At 42.2% G+C, this 21413-nt stretch overlaps 1 protein-coding gene across 1 annotated transcript in view; it reads right to left on the reverse strand.

Moving 5' to 3' along the window:
- Positions 1–227: 227 nt before the first annotated feature.
- LOC145401611 (organic cation/carnitine transporter 2-like) overlaps positions 228–21413 on the reverse strand; it is a 33834-nt gene continuing 12648 nt past the window's right edge. Inside the window, exons 3-5 of the mRNA XM_080273804.1 lie at positions 10785–10841; positions 4136–4320; positions 228–413 (exon numbers count right to left, since the gene is read on the reverse strand). Of these exons, the coding sequence (XP_080129930.1) occupies positions 228–413; positions 4136–4320; positions 10785–10841 (428 nt within the window). The remainder of the gene's footprint in view (positions 414–4135; positions 4321–10784; positions 10842–21413) is intronic.

Below are 21413 nucleotides of genomic sequence, written 5' to 3' on the forward strand. Positions count from 1 at the left end.
TAATTGAAGTGCTGTATGTGTTTAATTTTCAAAACAACTCACTTGGTCTCCCATTAATGGAACTTCTTTATCACAAATCATACTGAGGGAAATTGATGAAGGGTCATTGGGTATTGTAAGTCATTTAAAGTCTTATCCCCTTCAGTACAAGTATTAGTTTTCTTGCTTTTATTTTTGCTGCAACCAAGCAATATTGCAGAAGTTAGAGGCCTGTCATTGCATGGTGGTTATGTTCCTTCTGGGTGGTTGATGTTGTGCGGAGCTGCCTTGTGTTGCATCCCAAGTGTCTGAAGGTCCTGTACAGCATCAGGCAGCGTCTCCTTGAAGGTCTCTGGCAGCAGCAGGGTCAAAATGGCCGTGGTCAGGGCCAGGACACCAAAGATCACAGACGGAGCCCACCATGCCTCTGACACCTGCACACACACAGGCATACACATCAAGGGGAGTAGTGTGGTCATATGCTGTTTAATGTACTGATTTATGGTAGCCAAGACCTGAGTCCCTACACTATGAAAAGGGAATTGTAGCATAAATTGTCGAATTCTTTGAAGAAATTCTTTGAAGATCTAACAAAACACAATGCTGTTTATGGGCAAAGAATTAAGAAAGGGACATGATATAGATTTTTTTCCAAGAAACACTTGTGTGGTAAAACTGCAGAATTCTTGTATAAATGGAAGTGCAGGCGAATTTAATATGGAAACGAAGAGAAAAAGAAGGAGAGCATCGACAGTACAACACCGGCACCTATTAGTTGGTCCAGGGGCGAAACATTTGACTTTGCCTTGTGACCTTGACCTTCGACTGATTGCTCAAAGTTGAATCACTGCAATCTTGCCTTACCAATAATTCTTCCACCAACTTTGGTTTGAACTGGATAAAGAAAATGTCCGACAACCTTTTCCTGGGGTCTTCATATCGGATTTAATATTTTCAAAATAAAAATTTTACTTCCTTGGTTACCCTTAGCCTGCTTACCGAGTCTGGTCTAGTTCAGGTTAAGGCTGTTACTTATAGGTTCCCTTGACCTATAATTTTTTGTCAAAATCAAGTCCCCACACTGTGGCTTTACACTGAACCTTCGCACAAAGTTTGGTCTAAATCTAATCTCAAGTATTAAAGCTGACCTTGCCATTTGAACTTGATATTTGACTTTTTCCTAAGGCCGTGTTATTTAAGTGACTGTTTTCAAAATTCATTTCCTGTATTATCATTCTGTCATGAGCCCTTCCATAAATTTTGGCAGATATTAGATAAAACTGATCAAGTTGACCTTTAGCCATTTCAAGTTTGGTCCAAATCAGATCAAAACTATTTTAGCTATTTTGTTCAAACACGTGGACTGAACTCTGACTCTGACCTACGACCCAGATCGACGGCTCTGACTTTGACTTATTATTTAAAACTGACTCCCGTCATTCATTCCTTATCCTCAATCCGCCCACTCTGTTTGGTCTTAATTGGATAAAAGTGTTTACGTTGACCTCACTGGGTCAAAATATGACGTAGGCCTGAACCTCTGACCATTTGTTCTCAAAAACTTCTTGGCTGAACTTCAATCCTTCTAAGAAATTTCGACACAAAATGATTAAAACAATGAGTTAACGCATACACACACACACACACACACACACACACACACACACACACACACACACACACACACACACACGTCAACCAAAACAGTACCCCACACTGGCTTTCCATGTGTGGATATAATGCAAGATACATGATAAAGATAAATATAAGCTTCTGTATCCGCCTGTCATGATGAAGAAATCGAAAAGATTTATGGATATATACACGAAACTATGAAAAAGCACAGAAGGGGGTATGTTTATGATAGGAAATTTTAAGAATAAAAAGGAAACAGTAAGACTGCAATAGGACTCTTGAAAATAGGTATATGGTATAAGACAGTGGTTCCCAACCTTTTTGGTCCTGTGGCCCCCCGAGAAAATTATGAGAAGCTCCATGGCCCCTATATAACTCAGATCGTATATTTATATATTTTTAATATTTGATATTGTGCAGAAAACGGTAATTATCCCAATATACTTAAGGCTAAACTAGCACAGTAAGGTATATTTCATACTTGATTTCTGTCAGGTTTTACCCAGACCAATTACCTTATAATATCTTATATTACCAATAAAGCCCATGGCCCCCCAGTCAATGTCCCATGGCCCCCTTAGGGGCCATGGCTCCCAGGTTGGAAACCGCTGGTATAAGAGATGAAAAGCTTGTTGATAATTACTTCATTTAGAAGAAGGAAAATAGGAAGAGGATTTGGAAAGGACCAAATGGTGAACAAAGAAATACATTTATTTTTCCCTGACTAACCAAGTACATGCAGGTAAAGTGATGAACGTAACTGCACTGAACAAAGTAAATGTACGATGCAGCCACAGAGCGGCGAGAAGTCAAGTAATTCTAGATTCACAAGAAAGGGAGACAGGCTGGTTCGAAAGATTCAGCCAAACCTTGTATCCCTGCGAGAGAAGGCAGTGGAGTTCACTTTGGTAATTTATAAGAAATATCAGAAGTTACTGAAGGTAGTGTATATATGAATGAAAACGTCACGAAAAAACAGTAAACTGTGCAGCTCTAGAAGTATGAAGTTGTTTTGTTTCTTGTTGTTGTTGTTGTAACTCCAAGATCACCTGGACATGATCCCAATGGATCTCAGGAAGCCAGTTCAACTGAGCATTCAAAGAGATCTTTTTATTTTCAGAGGTTTTGTTAAGAATTGTTTTTGTTTTGATAATGTTGAGCTTAAGATAAGCGTGTTGCACGGCAGGGGAATGTACTGCAGTGTGGGCAGAGTGGATTGTTTGTGAGTTGTATTTTGAATTAGTATTGCACCTGGGAAGGGTGATGGCCACACCATAGTCCAGCTACTGTAGATGCACTTATGTGTCCCTGGGTAAGGATGTTTCAGGGGGATGGATGTCTGGTGGTGGTTCACAGGGGATGTTGTGTTGGCCCAGAGCACTGACTCTCAAAGTGGGAGCCATGGCCCCCAAGGGGACCACGGCCGGATTTTAGGGGGCCGTGGCGAGCAAGTGTAAGCAGTAAATCAGTGTGTGTCTGTGAAATCGCACTTAGAGTCCTCTTGCCATTTTCCACAACATATTTATGTGAATCTAGTTTCTCCACCCTTCTACAAGTAAAAGGTAAAAGCCAAAACCGGTTGGATGTGGACCCAGATAATGAGATATGCGCTATCAGTGACACAGCCTCGAATCAGTCGACTGACTGAGAGCAAACGTCCCATTGATATTAAACTAAATATGCATTCTGATTGATAGTTGTAAACATTAAAATATATGGAAAGCACAAAAACAGTTTTTCTTTCATAATCATTTGTGAGGGGCTTGAGAGAAAACTGAAGGAGGGCCACGAGGATGCTAGGATCCCCACAAGCTGGGAATGAAATGAAAAGGTATGAGAAACACAGGGCGAGAGGTTCAGAATGACTGTAGTGACTATGAGCTTATATATGTGTTATGAAGTGTGGTGTTGGGTGAGGGAGGACAGACGTTACGGGACAGGAAACCCATAAACATCAACAGCGAACTTCCAGACAATTAACGAAATTTTCTAAAGAACTGACGGAACGAAACTGGAAGGATAAGACCACGCTAAATCAGCTCAAACCAAGAACGAGGAGAACGATGTAGATACCTGAAAGCAATGCAGCGATCATCGAACAATGTTAAGCAATGGAGGAAGTCGGTAAACAAACAAGAAGAGTCTTGGTATATGGGAGGAGAACAAATGTTTGTGCAAAGACTCCAAGGAGGAAGAAACAAACAATAGATATGAGAATTATCAAATTAAAAGAAATTTAATCCAATATTACTGGTTAACGAAGGCTATACCTAACCCATCCACTTAGAAATATCTTCCCTAAAATGAATCAGCCTGGAAATTACACACACACACACACACACACACACACACACACACACACACACACACACACACACACACACACACACACACACACACACACACACACACACACACACACACACACACACACACACACACACACACACACACACACGAAGTCATCATTTCGACGGAGTTAAACCAGATGACCTAACTTTACACAGAGAGTGAAACCCACCATTAAATCATTGGTGTATGAGGCAGCACTGGCCCCGGCAGCACTGGGGATGTAAGCCACACTGATGCTGAGGGAGCGATGCAGAGTGGGGTACACCTCGGCAGTGATCAGGTAAGCCAGAGCGAACCCAGCTGTCACCATCAACTTCCCCAACAGTGCCAGGAACATGATGGCTTCCTGCGATCCTGAGAAATAAACAAAGGTGGCAGAATAGTCCTATACTTTTTATTTCCATCATCACAATATCCAGCATCATCACACGCTCCCATCATAGTGACAGAAACACCATCATTTCCTTAGATCATTAGAAATCGAAATAACCATCTTCTTTCTAGTCGTTTTCATCACTGTCACCATCAATTAAGGAAACAATATTCAACCAAAAGGCAAGAGACGGCAAAGCCTACCACTTTAAAGAGAATGGTGAGCAAATGATACCCAGTAGTAAGGTGTGTTCATTTATAATACCTGGATGCATTGAGTCTATAACGCTGCAGGAAAGACAAACTGAGGAAAAAGACCTCGAGTTAAATAGTTGTTTACACCTGGTTCAGTTTTCGGAACAATCACCCACCAGGACCACAGTACTTGATTATCATTCGACATACCCACTAGCAATGGAAAGAGAGAGAGAGAGAGAATGACGAAAGTAGGAAATAGCATGTGAGGCACGACAGTGTATTACTGTGTATGGATTCAGGAGGCTATCATACAGAAGTGTCATGTTAACAGTTAAGTCGTTGCGTTAGTTTGTTATAAAACTCTCTTAGTGATTGCATAATTCTGCTAGCAAGGGACTCATATGTGGCGTACATCTAGGAACCAAACATCAACACTCTTCCCCGCACGTCTCTGTGGCGAGGAGCTTAACAACGTTTCACTTCACGACACGACCCTGCAGGAATGGTTGCTTGCCTGCGGTTGATGCGTCTGCTCGGCCAGACAGACCGGGGTCACTCAACAATAGGACTGATGTTGAACCTACAACCTGGTATTGCCTTATCTGTAAAACGATAGGCGCATGAAATATTGTTCTAGATCCCAGAGTTACAGACACTTTTAGGCTCCATGGTCTCACTCGCAGCTGAATAAGATAGCCTGTTTTTTTTTTTTTTTTTTTTTTGAAATGCACAGAAGAAGGAATCAGAGACTAGAACCTTGCTAAGCTGCTCCCTCCAAGATAAAAACAGACAAAGAGTCCTATTCAATATCCATTCATTTCGAAATGCCTACAGACATTGCGATCGAAAGGCTGGGGTTCATTGGCAGAAGTAAGTACAGACAAACGAAGTAAGTTCCAGAGTTGACGTGTTTCATCCATGATGGGCTGATAGTATAGGTTAACTCTTGCATAAGAGAACTGATCAGAAGAGGGGTGAGAGTGCGCTGCTACATGTGCTCCCGCTGTAACTGAGGAGAGATGCACATAGGCAATTCAGAAGAGCAGTGACCATATGAAGTTACAAGAGTAAAGAGATAAAGTCATAACAGTACAGGGAAGAGAGAGAGAGAGAGAGAGAGAGAGAGAGAGAGAGAGAGAGAGAGAGAGAGAGAAGGAAAGATGAGTCGAAATGCCTCTGACTCCAGCCTCTTCATAAATGCTGTACGTGGGAAGCTCCTCGACACAGAGTTTTAGGCCTACTCCATACAGGATAAAATAAAACCCCATGTACTATTGCGGCCAGGAGTTGTTAGCCACCCTTGTCCAGCCAACCTGTGTCTGTGGCAGCATCGCATTCACGAGCCAGAAGTTGCCCACGATGCATTTCTGTCGAAAAATGTCCCTTCAGCTTTGAGCTTGTACTATTGGATGAAGCAATAGTAATATTTACTTTGAAGGTTCTACTCTGATAACACGAATATATCACATTTATTATTTAGTAACTATTTTTTTCCCTGCAATACTAAACAAGTGTCTTAAATATGTTTCTTTGATTTCATCCACGACTTCTTGTGCTGTAGATTTGAATTAGCGAACACAAAAAGTGAACAAATTACAGAGAGAGAGAGAGAGAGAGAGAGAGAGAGAGAGAGAGAGAGAGAGAGAGCGTGTATGGTGGGCAGCTGTGAGTTTTGGAGAAATGAGGTGGAGGGAGACTGGCGCAGGGAAATGCAAGAGATGTGAAACCCTGGATTCCTATGTTCCATTGAAAACAGGCCACAGTGTGACAATTTTCATCCAACAGTCACTAGAAGTTGCCTTGCCCTGTGATAAATGGGCTTTTTTTTTTTTTTAAGGATTGCTATGGGAGTAACAATGAATTAGGAGATAAATGCTGTTGATTTAACAAAAGGCTTTGCTTAAGAAAGTAATTTGCCTCTCTGTCCAGGGAGGCATATCCAGTTAAAGAGTAAGATACTCATGAGTTTGCCAAAAATCTCCAGGTGCCAACCACCAGAGAAAAAAATGCGAACATAAGGCATTTAACAGAAGTTACGCGGCCTGCCTAATAATCTGACAAAGTCAACTGGCATTACCCAGAATAAAACCCATCTTTCATTTTGTCCGACGAGACGTCATCCTGGGATAAATAAACTTCGTCATCAGCCAAAAGAAAAATTCCCTGTTTAGCTCGAGCATCTTATTTACTCGTATCACATTAAATCATTTGTATGTAGCCGGAATGAAGCCCATCATCTACGGCCTGGCAATCTCCCTGTAAAGCGTACTAATTTCTACCGTGAGACTGAGTTAAGCGGTGAGACTCATCTTTCGTGTGCGGAAATCCACCCCAACTCGTTTGTGTGTGTGTGTGTGTGTGTGTGTGTGTGTGTGTGTGTGTGTGTGTGTGTGTGTGTGTGTGTGTGTGTGTGTGTGTGTGTGTGTGTGTGTGTGTGTGTGTGTGTGTGTGTGTGTGTGTGTGTGTGTGTGTGTCTATTGAATTGCGAGTCATCTGACTTCTGGAGCATGGAATGCGGGTTGGTAGGTTGGTGACTGGGTGGGTGGAATGGTTAGTGTAGGCTGATGGTTTCATAGGTGGATTATGTGGAGTGGGTGGGCGAGAGGGAGGGAAAGAGTGGTTAGGTTGGTTAAGTGGGGTGGAGTGAGGTTCGTGCATTAAGTGGGGTGGGTGGTGGGGCAACCTGTAGGACAAGGCAAAAGAGGGGTTTATGTCGTCCTACTTTTAAGACATCCTATACTGAGTATGGTTGTGGGTATGTGCGTTGATGGGTGGGTGTGTACGTGGATGGACGAATTGTGGGAAAACAGGCCTCTGGGATTAGGTCACTTGAGTGAATATGTCCGAGTTGGGAATAGATCAGTGAGCAGAAAATCGGTCCACAGGGGATATTATTCTGGAATCATGCTGAAGTAGGTATATAGATCCAGTGGGTTACGACACGTCTATAGTGCAGTGCGTCTGTTGGTTTTGAGGTCAGTGTTTCAACTGCACGCATCAATGGGTGATATACCCACGTCGGATAACAGGTTTATGGGGAAAACAGGTTCATTGTGAAAAATATGTCAATGGGTATACGTCCATGTAGGAAACCTGCATCCATATCAAGGTTGACGGAAGAATTGGTCCACTGGGAGAAAATACATCCGTGGGGAATATTAGTTCATGGGAAAACAGGTTTACGTAGAAAAGTAGTCGTCTTTGAAAAAAAAAAAAAAAATCATTAAGGAAAATAGGTCCATGGGGGAGTTTGTTCCCAGTGATGAAAATGTCCATTGATAAAAATAGGTCCATAGGCGCATACACGTACTGTAAACATACATGGAGATATTTACAATAAATGGGACTCAAAATATCCAACTTTTAACAGCTTACCACTGCACACCTTGGACTAAACAACCATTAGCCAAACCCTATTACCACTTCGTCCTCCAGTTACTATATTTCATAGTTTACCTTCATCTAGTCATTTAGGCATAGAAAGGCAACCAACGCGAAAGGAAAAATCCCTGTTTAACTGTCTTGAGCACCTCATTTCTCCGCCTCATTCCTCTAACATTCACAGGCACCGAATCTCTCTCTCTCTCTCTCTCTCTCTCTCTCTCTTCTCGTAACAAGTGAATGCTTCGAACTTGTTCAGTCTGTGTTCGCTGGTTCAAACCTGCAGGAAGTCGTGGAGTGGAACCAAATAAACATATTTTTCACTTGCTTGGCTCTATACGAGAAACAAGTTATTAAATAATCAATATGATATATTCGTGTTATCAGAGTCAAACCTTCAAAGTAAATATTACTATTGCTTCTTCCACTAGTACAAGCCCAAAGCTGAAGGGATATTTTTCGACAGAAATGCATCGAAGGCAACTTATGGCTCGTGAATGCGACGCTGCCACATACACGGGTTGGCTGGACGAGGGTGGCTAACAATTCCTGGCCGCCATAGTACTGTACAAAGGCATCAGTTGCAGGAGGCAAGGAAGGAAGGAAGTCGTCTTAGCACACATAACCTCTTGGAAGCACATTTTGTACGAGGCAATGTGATCTTCCCACGATTTGTCACGAGAAAATGAAACCCAAGAACTAAGGGCAATGATGATGAGAAAAAGAAAACCCAAGAACTGAGAGAAATGATGTAGGATCTTTCTGTGATACATCCCGAAAGAATGAACCAAACAATTAGGGCGAGCTGTATATTGTTAAATATTAAGAGTTACCCCAGGGTAAGATTTTGGAGGATCGAAAGATGTAGAGACTAAGTTTTTGATGGATTTAAAACAAGATATGAGCCAAGAAAGAAATTTGGTGTGCGATCGTCTTATCCATTTACTCTTGAAGTAACTGCAATGTGGATGCTGTGAGAAGGATATGGAAAGGTGAAAGGTAGAGTCATCAGTGTGTGAATGGATGGTATTAAATGTGCAGCTCAGACGGTCATTGAAGAAAAGAAGGAAGAAAGTTGCTGACAAGACAGAGACCTGAGGAACACGTTCTTGTATTTCTAGAAAAAGATTGGTGGCTGTCTAGAGCAGCAGCTACAGAGACCAGATATTAAGCTAGAGATGAAGGAACAGATAGAAGGATAGAAAGATTTAAACAGCATTTTGTAAATTGAGGATTTGCGCCAGACACAGTCCAAAGTCTTTGAGATGTCAAGTGCAGTGGTAAAGCTTTCGCTGAAGGACGATAACCAGGTGTCAGTGAGGAAGGTGAGAAGATCGGTAGTGGAACATCCCTGGTGGAATCCATTCTGACAATCAGAAACAAGGTTATGATATAAACGGTACTTTTTTTTATTAAGTATAGATTCGACTTCATAAGAAATAATGGATGTTAAAACTGCACATAATCGGAGGGCTGGGAAAAGCCACCCTTCTTTGTGACAGGCTGAATGAGGGCGAACTTCCAACAAGAAGAAAAGGTACAAGAAAACAGACAAAGATAAAAAAGATTACCTACGGAGGGTGTCAACACATAAGCACAGCTACTAAAAACATCACGAGAGACCCCATCAGGCCCGTAGACTTAACTGATGTTGATACCGGTGAGGGCAGAAAGTACAGCGACTGAAAACTTGTAATGATAGTCATGGGGTAGCAAGGGGGAGAAGGAGATGGAGGAACGTCACCGGAATCGTCCAAAATAGAATTGGCATGATTACAGGCAGAAACATTGTTTAAAAAGACGAGATTCAGGGGTGGGTTGACTCCAGTACTTTTTGTTGGCCTCTTTCTTGTGACAGACTTTAAAGCATGACTTTTGTTTGTGTCAGTCATTGGGTATCAGAAAGGAAAGTATTCTTCTATGTCCGAGAGAATACACCTCTTTAATGTAAAAAGTACACTCAGGTGGCTTGCAGCGATGAAAAGGACAAGTAAAGAAGTACAGTATTGCCTGAGGGCCTCCCAGTCTGAGAAATGTCACTTAAGTAACATCCAACATCCAGTACTTTCTACACAGGTGTCCAGCGATGTACGTAGATTCACGGTAAACTGATCACTTCTGCTACAGCTAATTTTAATGCATAGAGTGACGTTTTTTCATTTTTTTTTTTTTTTACAGCAAAATTTGACAGGTCACTAAATTAAAATAACCGTTTCTTTTTCTTGAACATTATATTTCCCAGTATTATATTTCCCAAGATAACTCAGTTTTAGTGCTAAAGTTGGTGCTTTTTCATCAATATGTAGCAAATTTTGATAAAAGGAACTTATAAAACACCCAATATTTTTGGGTAGGATATCTAGTGACGTGTGTAGATCTGCAATAGCCCTAATACATCCTAAGACAATTAAGTTTTATTGTTTGCTCAACACCCAACTTCAAGTATAATTTTCTTACTTGCTTGCTGTATTAGCTCGAACATTCATTTATGAAGCAAATCATCAGTGAAGGGAATATGAGCTATGATACCGTAAATATTTAAAATGTTATTTTTCCAGCAATTTTATATGTTTGTTTTGTTATTTTTGCTCACCTATTGACCTTTTTTTTTTCAGTAATGTACTGCCTAGAGGATTTCCTTAATATTAATATTCCTTTTCTGAGTTCCTTATGAAGCACTCTCAGCTAAATAAAATCATCTGACTTTAGCTGGAAACTCTATCATAGTTTTCCCTACCATTAGAATGTAAATAATCCTTCATCTAGAACAGTGATTCCAAGCATAGGGCTTCAAACCTCTGGTGTTACTTGGTAAATCGTGATATAATTCTGAGTTTCTTGGGTCACACAATTTCCCAATCATTTACCTGGACACAAGTTTCTGAAGAATCCTTTTTCCCGAGATCCTGCTATAAAGAACTTACCTGGAAGGATGCACGATAGATTACAGGAAATTTAAAAGAATTTTGAGCTGCAAGACCATATTCAGGGAGGCATTCTTGCTTGAGTTTTGAGTGAGAATAAGGTCCCATTCTGTTGCCAGGTATGCAAGTATTTCAGCAGTTTTCGTACACCTACAGTCCTCAAAGGCCTAAATTTAAGTCTCGGTTTTGAACCTTGTCTCAGGTTTAAACCCTGGATTACAACATAATCCCAGGTCACTGATATTCAGAACGAGGTTTTGAGCCACTGAGGCAAGTTTAGTCCATCGGTGGTTTAAACCACCTTGAGGGGGTGGATTGACGGGAGTTCGAGGCTGACAGTTGTTAATATAAATACAAGATTATTCTTTCCAAACATTTCTACAGATTGAATAGCTTGTAGAAAAGAGAAAATTAAGTACAAAACTTCCTTGTCCTCTACATGTTGCGAACACTGTGCAAACCAAACAGTAGCTTATTGTTACTGTAACTTACTTTGATCATACTTTTTCAGTTGTGCAAACTTTCTGGCCTTAGGCTTTGTACTATGTCTAGCACATTTTGAAATCAAGTATACCATGAAATTTTGAACTGATTACCTATAGTTTACCACGTTTTGAAATTCAGTTTAGCACTTTTCCATATTCCTGTTTGCTAACACTGCAGCCTCTGCGGCCTGAGCACTTCTTCTCAGCACACATTGGGTATAGGTAGAGAAAGGTTTACCACACCTCAGTATCACAAATCTGTCAACTGAACAAACAGTAACCTGTTACATATCAGAGTACGTTCTTATAATAGAATTGTCAGTTATGGAAACAGTAGCCAACAGTATTTCTGCAATATAAACATGTTCATAAATGAAAAGTATTAAAAAACAGGAGTGCTAGCTAGGTGGTAGTGGAAAATTCTGGATAATCCATGCATTTCTATTTGCTAGTAAGAGTTGCCAGTTAGCCTAGTGATGTGAGCAGAGGTATTTTGTAAAATTATGCATTAATTTTTCTTTTGTTTCCTCTATAATGTTTTATTTGGACAATTGTTGAATTAAGTACAGTAATATTCATAATTAATTTCAGTGTGTATGTAAAAGCATTTAGAGTGCTACGTAAAATCAGAGATCTCTGGAATATATTGGATGTCTCTGACTTAGAACCCTGTTGCTGACAGGAGTACCTAGAAGAGAAAGGTTCGAGTAGCCCGGAAGGTTAAAAAAGGATGGGGGAGAGGGTAGAGCAGTCAGTTTACTTGCTTTGCATGCTTCAATATCTAGAGTTTTATGTTTAGAGTGTTGATACTCCTCACCCTGCCCTGGGATGGGAAAGGAGGTCTGCATGATGATGATGATGATGAAAGTAGTGTAAGAAAACTCAAGATCTATTGGATGTCTCCGACTTGGTAACTTGGTTCTCCGAGAATATAGTGGATCATTCTAGTACATAGGGAGCATATATATGGATGGGAAAGGGACTAGAAGAATGTTCAGTTGAGTCTGAGAGGAATACTCAGTTTTGTGTCGGTGCAGTTTGTAATGATTGTATAGCTCAGGTACTTGTGAAAACAGTAAAGTGTAGCTGGCAAGCATTAAGTGTAATTAACTGGAAAGTAAAGACAGCAAACTTAAAAAGCCATTGTTTATTTACAATGCCTGAGCTGATCTCGTTGTTGCACACCGAAAGGCTGACCATAAGAAGAACAACTCACTGGGCAACCTCCTTCCTTTTCTGAACTACTGCTGTTGGAGATTGTGCAGTGTGGGACTGGGGAGGTAACAGTGATGTCAGGAGTGTGGATCATTAGACAAGTGCCGCAATAAGTCTAACCTTCGACATGCAGGCAGAAAGTGTGCAGACAAGGGGCCAAGCTAGAGAAGAGGAGGCAATGCTGACTACAATTATGAAGCCATTACAAGCACAAAGTGTACAACTGCAAGCACAGAATATAATACAGAAAGAACTCAAAGAAGAATTACAGGCCTAAACTGAAGGACAGAAAGAACTCAAAGAATGAAAGAAAAGCATTCGGGAGCCGAATGCTAATCGCCTCCCGGAATATGGTCTTGGTCAAGTCCAAGATTTTAGCCATATCTTGATACCCTGAAGTTTTCATGTTGATAGTTAAAACCGTTCATGAGATCTAATGACGTTAAATGTGGGAGATAAAAAAAACTAGTTGATCTTTGGTAACAATTTTGGTGACCTTGACGTTGCCCCCGAGTGCCCATTTTCGAACTTGGCCAAGATTTTGATCATATCTTGATACCCTCAAGGTTTCATGTTGGTAACTCAAGCCGTTCATGAGATATAATTGGAAGAGATACACACACACACACACACACACACACACACACACACACACACACACACACACACACACACACACACACACACACACAGGCAGGCCAAAACATTATTGCTCTTCCTGGTGAGGTGGCCGATAAGAATGATAGGCCCAAAGTGAAGAATAGAAACAGCTCATGAACAACGTCAAAGATCATTCATTACAAGCACAAAGTGAGCAGCTAGAGGCATTACAGGAGCAACAGCAGGAACTACAACTAAGGATGCAAGGAAAGCTAGACGCTTGCATGGGGGAAATGAAGGAAGAACAACAACAGTTGAAGGAGCAAGTATACGCTGAGCTATGGCAGCAGAAGTATGATGTAAGCAGTAATGTGACAGAGTGCAGATTGCATTTAGATGACCAGTTGATGCATGTAGGTGTCCAGTTGAAGCATGTTTTTTTTATTATGCGAGGAAGAAGGAACCAAAGGCCATGAGCCCGCAGTAACAGTTCCCTCCAACAGAAAAAGAAAATACAATAGAGAGCCAAATTCAAGATCCGATAATTTTGAGATGCCTGGACACACTGCGTTTGAAAGACTGGAGATCATAGGCAGCAGGAAATACAGACAGAGGGAGACAGTTCCAGAGCTGACCTGTTGCATAATTGAAAGACTGGGAGTAACGGTTAACTCTTGCATTAGAGAGTTGGACAGAAAAGGGATGAGAGTTTGCTGCCAGACGGGTGTTATGCGCCCGTCGTAGAGGTGGAGGAATGCAAGCAGACAGTACAGAGGAGCAGTGACCATTAAAGTAGCGACAGAAAAGAGATAAAGATTCAACAGTGCGGCGAAGAGACAGAGGTTGAAGGGAGTCAGTAAGAGGAGGAGTTAATAAGACAAAAAGCCTTTGCCTCCACCCTATTGAGAAGAGCTGTATGTGGGGAGCCTCCCCACACATGAGAGTTGTACTCCACACAGGGGCGGATAAAACCACTGTATAGAGTCAACAATTGTGCAGGGGTAAAGAAAGAAAGGAGTCGGCTTAGCACACCCAATCTCTTGGAAGCAGATTTTACAAGAGATGTAATATGATCTTTCCAAGATAAGTCCTGAGTAAATGAAACCCCAAGCATGTTCAAGGATGATGCAGGATTAAGCTGAATATTATTAAACATTAGTGGGTATACCTGTGGAAGATTTTGTCGGGTTGATAGGTGTAAGAACTGAGTCTTAGATGCATTGAAAACAACCATATTATTTTTACCCCAGTCAGAGATACGAGCCAAGTCAGACATTAGGTGTGCCATAGCCTCATCCCTTGTTTGTTGAAGTAACTGTTGAGATGGGCGTTACGGGAACCGAATGGAAAGGTGAAGGATGGAGTCATCAGCGTATGAGTGGATAGGGTTAGATGTACAGCTTAGATGATCATTGATGAATAAAAGGAAGAGAGTTGGTGATAGGACAGAGCCCTGAGGAACACCACTGTTGATAGATCTAGGAGAGGAACGATGGCCGTCTACAACAGCGGCTATAGAACGACCAGAAAGGAAGCTAGCGATGAAGGCACATATAGAAGGATAGAAACCGTAGGAGGGCAGTTTGGAAATTAAAGATTTATGCCAGACTCGATCGAAAGCCTTTGAGATGTCAAGTGCAATGGCAAAACTTTCGCCAAAGTCCCGAAAGGGGGATGACTAGGAGTCTGAAAGGTAGGTGAGAAGATCGCCAGTGGAGCGTCCCTGACGGAACCCGTACTGACGATCGGAAAGAAGGTTGTGATAGGAAAGATGCCTTAAAATTTTTGTATTGAGAATTGACTCGAAAACTTTTGAAATACAGGACGTTAAAGCAATTGGACGATAGTTGGAGGATTGAGAGTGGTCACCCTTCTTTGGGACTGGCTGAATGAGAGCATACTTCCAGCAAGAAGGAAAGGTACAAGTTGACAGACAAAGGCGAAAGAGTTTGCCTAGGCAGGGTGTAAGCACAGAAGCACAGTTCTTGAGAACAACAGGAGGGACCCCATCAGGCCCATATGCCTTGTAGACGGCTATTTGAAAATAATTAATGAGAGAATTGAGGCTGAAGAGAAATAATGCCCTGCTGAACCTGAGATTAGCGTACAGCAAACATTAAAAAAAAAAAAAAAAAAGGACAGTGTATGGTGAACCTTGATGAATCCCAAGCATTTAATGGTAGCATTACAGGGGCGAATAATCAGAATGTAGGACTTTCAAGTCCTAGGCTTTTTAGGCCCCAAACCAGTGAAGTGCATGGCTATAATAGGATTCCAAATAATTATAAACCACAGGAATATGATGGCACAGTGTCTCGGAAAGCTCACTGAGTGCAGTTTGAGTTACTTGCAGATCAGAATGGTTGGGATTATAGGCAGAGGGCAGTACAGCTTGCTACTAGCCTGAAGGGTGCAGCAATGGAAATTTGAGGCCAGATGTCAGTAGAGGAGAGCAACGGTTACCAGTCCTTAATAGATATACTGGAATGCATTTATGGGACCATGTATAGTCAGCCAAAAAAAGTCGTGTCTTCGTTCCGAACCCCGTAAATATTCTAACAGTTAAGTGGAAGCAGCAGAGATAGCTTCACAAGTCTGGCAACTGTGTCAGACCACACGATGGTGGAGGTAATTGGATGGGGGGTGGAGGTGGGGAAGTGGAGGGTGTGTGTGCTGTAATTACTGTTGGCAGTGTAATCTGTAATTTTTGTTGGCAGTGTAGTCTAGCAGTACATCGCACAGTAGTGGGGCTAAATGTGATATTACACCTGATTTAATACCTGTCAATAGCGAAATGTATCGTTAACCTGAAATAATGCCTATAACGTGTAGCCAAACAAACATTAACAGAAATGACGAGGTGCTACCCCGCCCCCTCTCCACTTTCCTGCCACACCCCCTCTGCCAGGCATCAACTAGCCACATGACATGGGAATAAAGGACAGACAGCTGTGTTTTTACCGTATGTTCACCTTCTGAACATTACAGGATATATTACATACCATGTGTGGTGTGCCACAGAGGCATGCGGTGCCTTCAAAGTAATAACGAGAAACGCAAAGGTTTCAATGAGTGGTTTATGTTTCGGTAAAGGGGTGGGGGGAAACCTGGCCACAGGTGTTAAGCACGGCGATAACACCAAGGTATACACCCAACAGCATATAGTCATAGCTTCACAGTCACTCAGTTATCTATATTGGGCTAAAAAAATAGAGGGGAGATTCATGTTGCTACTAATTAACGCTGGTTTACATTATCACAATCATGACGTTTCATTAAATACCAAACACTCGTCATGAAACGTATTCCACCGTTATTCCTTCCTCTGAAGTATTCCTGATATCAAAGATGAATTAGACATGACAACCCATGTACATGAAACTGCAGTATTTTTTTTATTACACGCAAACTCATGATGATGCATATGTAGACATTTAGCGACATAACAGTGATTATATTTAACTATGACCCTATTACCCAGTATGTTATTCCCAAGAGTTTCCACCCTACGGTAATGCATGGTATATAGAACATTACAGCACACAACACCCTCCACTTCCCCACCACCACCCCCAATCCAATTACCCCTACCACCGTCTGGTCTGACACAGTTGCCAGACTTGTGAAGCTATCCCTGCTGCTTCTACTTATCTGTTCGAATATTTGCGAGGTTCGGAACGAAGACACGACTTTTTTGGCTGACTATACCGGACTGAGGTTTACAAAGCATGATTCTGGAGTCTTGTACAGGGTCGAGGTGAATCCCTACAGCAGCTTGCTCATGACCTTGAGAGTATGGCATACAAGGCGTACCTTGGAGCAGCACCTAACCCGTTGGCTATTCTTCTGAGGGACCAGTTCATTGATGGTCTTAATTGTGCAGAGTTTAAAATGAGAGTGAAGCAGGCACAACCAAGACGCATGCAAGATGCACTAAAAGGGCTCTAGAATTTGAGTCCTACATCAGGTCCAGTACATCCACTTCCCAGGCAGGTCGTAGTTTGGGGCTCAAGGAAAGAAAGGGGCAGGTACAAAAATTTGAAGGAAGTTGCTGGTACTGTGAAAAGCCAGGACATAGGAAAGAGGACTGCTACAAGTGAAAGAGGGAACAGGAGAAGATCAGAGGAAGTTGTTGGTACCGTGAGAAGCCAGGACATCGGAAAGTAGAACAGAAGATCAGAGGAGGTTGCTGGTTCTGCGAGAAGCCAGGACACAAGAAGGTGGATTGTTGCAAATGGAAGAAGGAGCAAAAACAGAACAGTGCAAGGAAATCCACGATTGCAACAAAGGGGTGTTGGACATGTGGTGAGGGGAGACACTTCAGCTTTTATTGTCCCAATGAAGAGGATGACAAGAAGGCCACACAAGACGAGAAGGATGAAGGTAAATTAGTAAAGGCTGGTGACAAGAGGCAACAACTAGCCAGTTTTTCCCAAGAAGCCCCACCACTGAGGAAATGCAAGAGAACCTTGTTGGACAGTGGGTGTGTGAAGATGGACGAACAGATGGCCGGCAGTGTAGTAAAAAAAAAAAAGATTGTAGCAAGAAATGCAACCATACTGTGGTGACAGGGCCAGAGTCAGCTGAAGAAGACCTGGAGGGGATGCAGATTTACAACCAGTGCTAAAGTGGCTGCAGCAGAGGACAGTGCTACCATCTTGGGAGAAGGTTTCCAGATTCAGCCCTGCAACTAAGAGTTACTGTAGACAGTGGGACCTTTTTCGTTTGAACAATGGACTACTGGAGCATCACTGGGAGATACCTGATGGCATCAGCAAGCATTGGCAACTAGTGGTTCCAAAGAAAATGAGGTCCGAGATCTTGGATAAGTCCCAGAACCAGATCACTAGTGGGCACATGGGAGTGAAGAAAATTCTAAGCCGGCTGCGAGAGAGGTTCTACTGGACTGGCCTGAGTCAGGATGCTGAAGAGTGGTTTTGGGCCTGTAATGTATGTTGTGCCAAGAAGGGTCTCAAGAAGCTTGGCTGCACTCCCATCTGTACTGAGTGGGTGCACCGATTGAAAAAATCACATTGGACATTCCAGGACCTCTGCCAGTCACTGAAAGAAGAAACCAGTATATGTGTGTCGCCATGGACTACTTCACAAAGTGGCCAAAAGCCTATGCCATCCCCGATCAAGGGGCTGCAACTGTTGCTCAAGCGTTGGTTGATCAGTTTTTCTGTCGTTTTGGGATGCCACAAGAGGTACAGCTGCAAGCAGATGACTCGAGGCCACCTAGTCCACCAACATGTTGATGTTTTATCTGGCAACAGTGGTAACTGTGAACTTGACCGAGATTCAGTCAGCTGTTCAGGCGAAACAAACCCAGTGATAATTTGTCAATGTCCAGTTCTAACTGGTCTCCAGTCAATATCATGCAAGTAAACGTATTATACTGATAATGATTAACGTGTCATACACGCGGCAGATATAATTATAACCATAGTATTAGAACACGGGCATCAAAATAATGGTGCGTTCATTCATGTGAAACACACGGGTATCCTGAGTGTGCAGCTCCATCACCACCTCGGTTTGTGACGTTGGCACTACGTGACGTCACGTATGGGGGGTGGAACTAGTTGACCCGTTCATGATGATAAACATTTATAGAGAGGACTCGTTCGACTTTATCACTCGAATATTAAAGAAACATTGGTTTTCTCTGTCAGAACAAACCTATTCCAACCTCTAATCTCATAAACGTTAAATACCGCAGCCAACTCCTTGCCCCCTAACCCCCCTCCCATCACACGTCCCACCTCGTCCCGCCCTTCCTCACTCACCACCCTCCATATAACTCCCACACCCCCCTCCCCTTGTTCCGCCTACTGTGGTGTGAATCTTTAACTGTCTCACCTGCTTTGGAGTCACAGGTCGACGAAAGTGAGGTTAACGGTGAGGGATGACTGGCATGAGTGTTTTTTTGTGATAATAATGCTAGGTTGAGGGGAAGCTCATAACCCTACAGCATATTTCTTGAAAACTGGTAAAGGTTGTTTGGTTCACGACAATAGTCGAACAAAATATACCCTTGTGTCTCACATGAATGAACGCACCATTATTTGAATGCCCGTGTTGTAATACTATGGTTATAATTATATCTGCCACGTGTATGACACATTAATCATTATCAGTATAATACGTTTACTTGCATGATATTGACTGGAGACCAGTTAGAACAGCACATTGACAAATTATCACTGGGTTTGTTTCCCCCAAACAGCTGACTGAATCTCGGTCAAGTTCACAGCTACCACTGTTACCATATAAAACACCAACATGTTGGTGGACTAGGTGGCCTCGAGTCATCTGCTCGGAACTGTACATTCACCAGGGCAGAAACTTCGAGTCTGCTGTGTTCTTTGAGTGCTGCAAGTTACTGGGGATCAAGAGGACCAGGACAACCCCACTAAGGCCACAGTCAGATGGAATGGTGGAGAAATTCAACTGGACTCTGGGACAGGAACTGGCCAAGTACTGCATAGAGGGACAAACGGAATGGGACCAGAAATAACCCGCACTGCTGATGGCATAACGGTCTGTATTCCACGAGTCTACCAGATACACCCCTGCAAAACTGATGCTGGGCCACAATAAATGTTTACCCATTGACTTGTTAATGAGAAGACCACCTGGTGAAGAGCTGCCTACAGACACCTCCAGCTATGAGAAACATCTTCATGAAAGGCTGGCCTAAGGTACATCAAGCACGAGGAGCCCTTAAGTTTTCAGGAGAGTGATGAAGTGCAAGTATGATGCCAAGGCACGTGAGGTGAGCTTCAAAGATCGTGACAAATTTTGGTTATACAATCCTCAGCAGAAGAAAGGACAGTCACCGAAGCTGCAGAGCCCATGGAACTTGCCTTACACTGTGTTGGACTGCCTATCAGACTTAACTTATCGGATTCAAGAAGAATGAAATCTTGCCCAATAGTGGTACACGTGAATCATCTGTGGCAGTACCATGGGCCAAGACAGTACAGCTGGGACATCTCCAAGGAATCGTGCCCACCCCCAGCTGAGGATGTTAAGGAGGACAAAGGAGTTGAAGTACAAGAGGATGGTGACAGTTTCCTGAGAGAGGAAATGAATCAGGAAGAGGACCAAGTCATTCCAGGAGGAGTGGACTGTGTGGAGGAACAAGGACGTCCTCAGAAGCGGTGTAGAAGACCTTGTAAGTTGAAGGTGTATTTTGTGTATAATTAAATGTTTAGTTTGGATTAAGGATTATGTTTGTATACCTTGTGTAGTTTTGTCAGGACGACAAAGGACTATGGAACAGGTAGTGTTGAGAAACAGGATTTGCTAGTTAGGTAGTACTGGAAGGATCTCAGTAATTCTCGTAGCTTTGTTATGTATCAGAGATGCCAGTTAGCCTGCTATTTATGAGCAGTGGTATTTTGTAAAGTTATGCATTGAATTTTATGCACTTTTTCTCTATAAGCGACTGTGTGTTAAATTATGTAATTTCATTTTAGTTTGTATGCTAAAGCATTTAGATTGATATGTAGTGTAAGAAAACTCTGGATATTTTGGATATCTCCAAGTTGGTAACTTGCTTCTCAGAGAATGCAGTAGATCATGCTAGTATATAGGGAGCTTATATAAGGACAGGGAAGGGACTAGAGGGGTGCTCAGTTCAGCTTAAATTTAGTTCAGTGTCAGTGTAGTTTGTGAAGATTGTATAGCTCCGGCACTTGTGAAAACAGTGAAGTGTAAGTGATGACCATTAAGTGACATTATTTGGCAAAATAAAGACAGCGAACTTAAGAAGTTAGTGTTTATTTACAACGCCCACTTTGATCTCGTTGTTGCACACCGAAATAAGAACAACTTACTGGGCAACATCCTTCCTTTACTGAACTACTGCTGTTGGAGCCCGTGGCAGTCTGGGACTTGGGATGTAACACATCGATATTGTCAAATAAATATCTCATTGGCACCTACACATGTCCGTATCTCACTCAAACATACCAACCACATAGACGAGGAATATATGAAAAACATTTTGTTCACACACGCATGTACAGTAGAGGTCACCAGTGTAAAGATTATTTTTTATCCGAGTGTACATTGAAAGCTAATAAAAGTTCCTGAAAAAGCATATGTGCTGTAGTTAATAGAACAATTTATTGGTGCGTCCTTGTCCCACACTGCCACAGGCTCCAACAGAAGTAGTTCAGTATAGGAATGACGTCGCCCAGGGAATCGTTCCTCGTAGGGTCAGCTTTCAATGTCTATCTATCTATCTATCTATTGCCAGACG

The sequence above is a fragment of the Coenobita brevimanus genome, chromosome 56, assembly GCF_032717465.1.
Source record: "Coenobita brevimanus isolate Jiangsu-jjx chromosome 56, ASM3271746v2, whole genome shotgun sequence".
NCBI classification, from domain to species: Eukaryota; Metazoa; Arthropoda; class Malacostraca; order Decapoda; family Coenobitidae; genus Coenobita; species Coenobita brevimanus.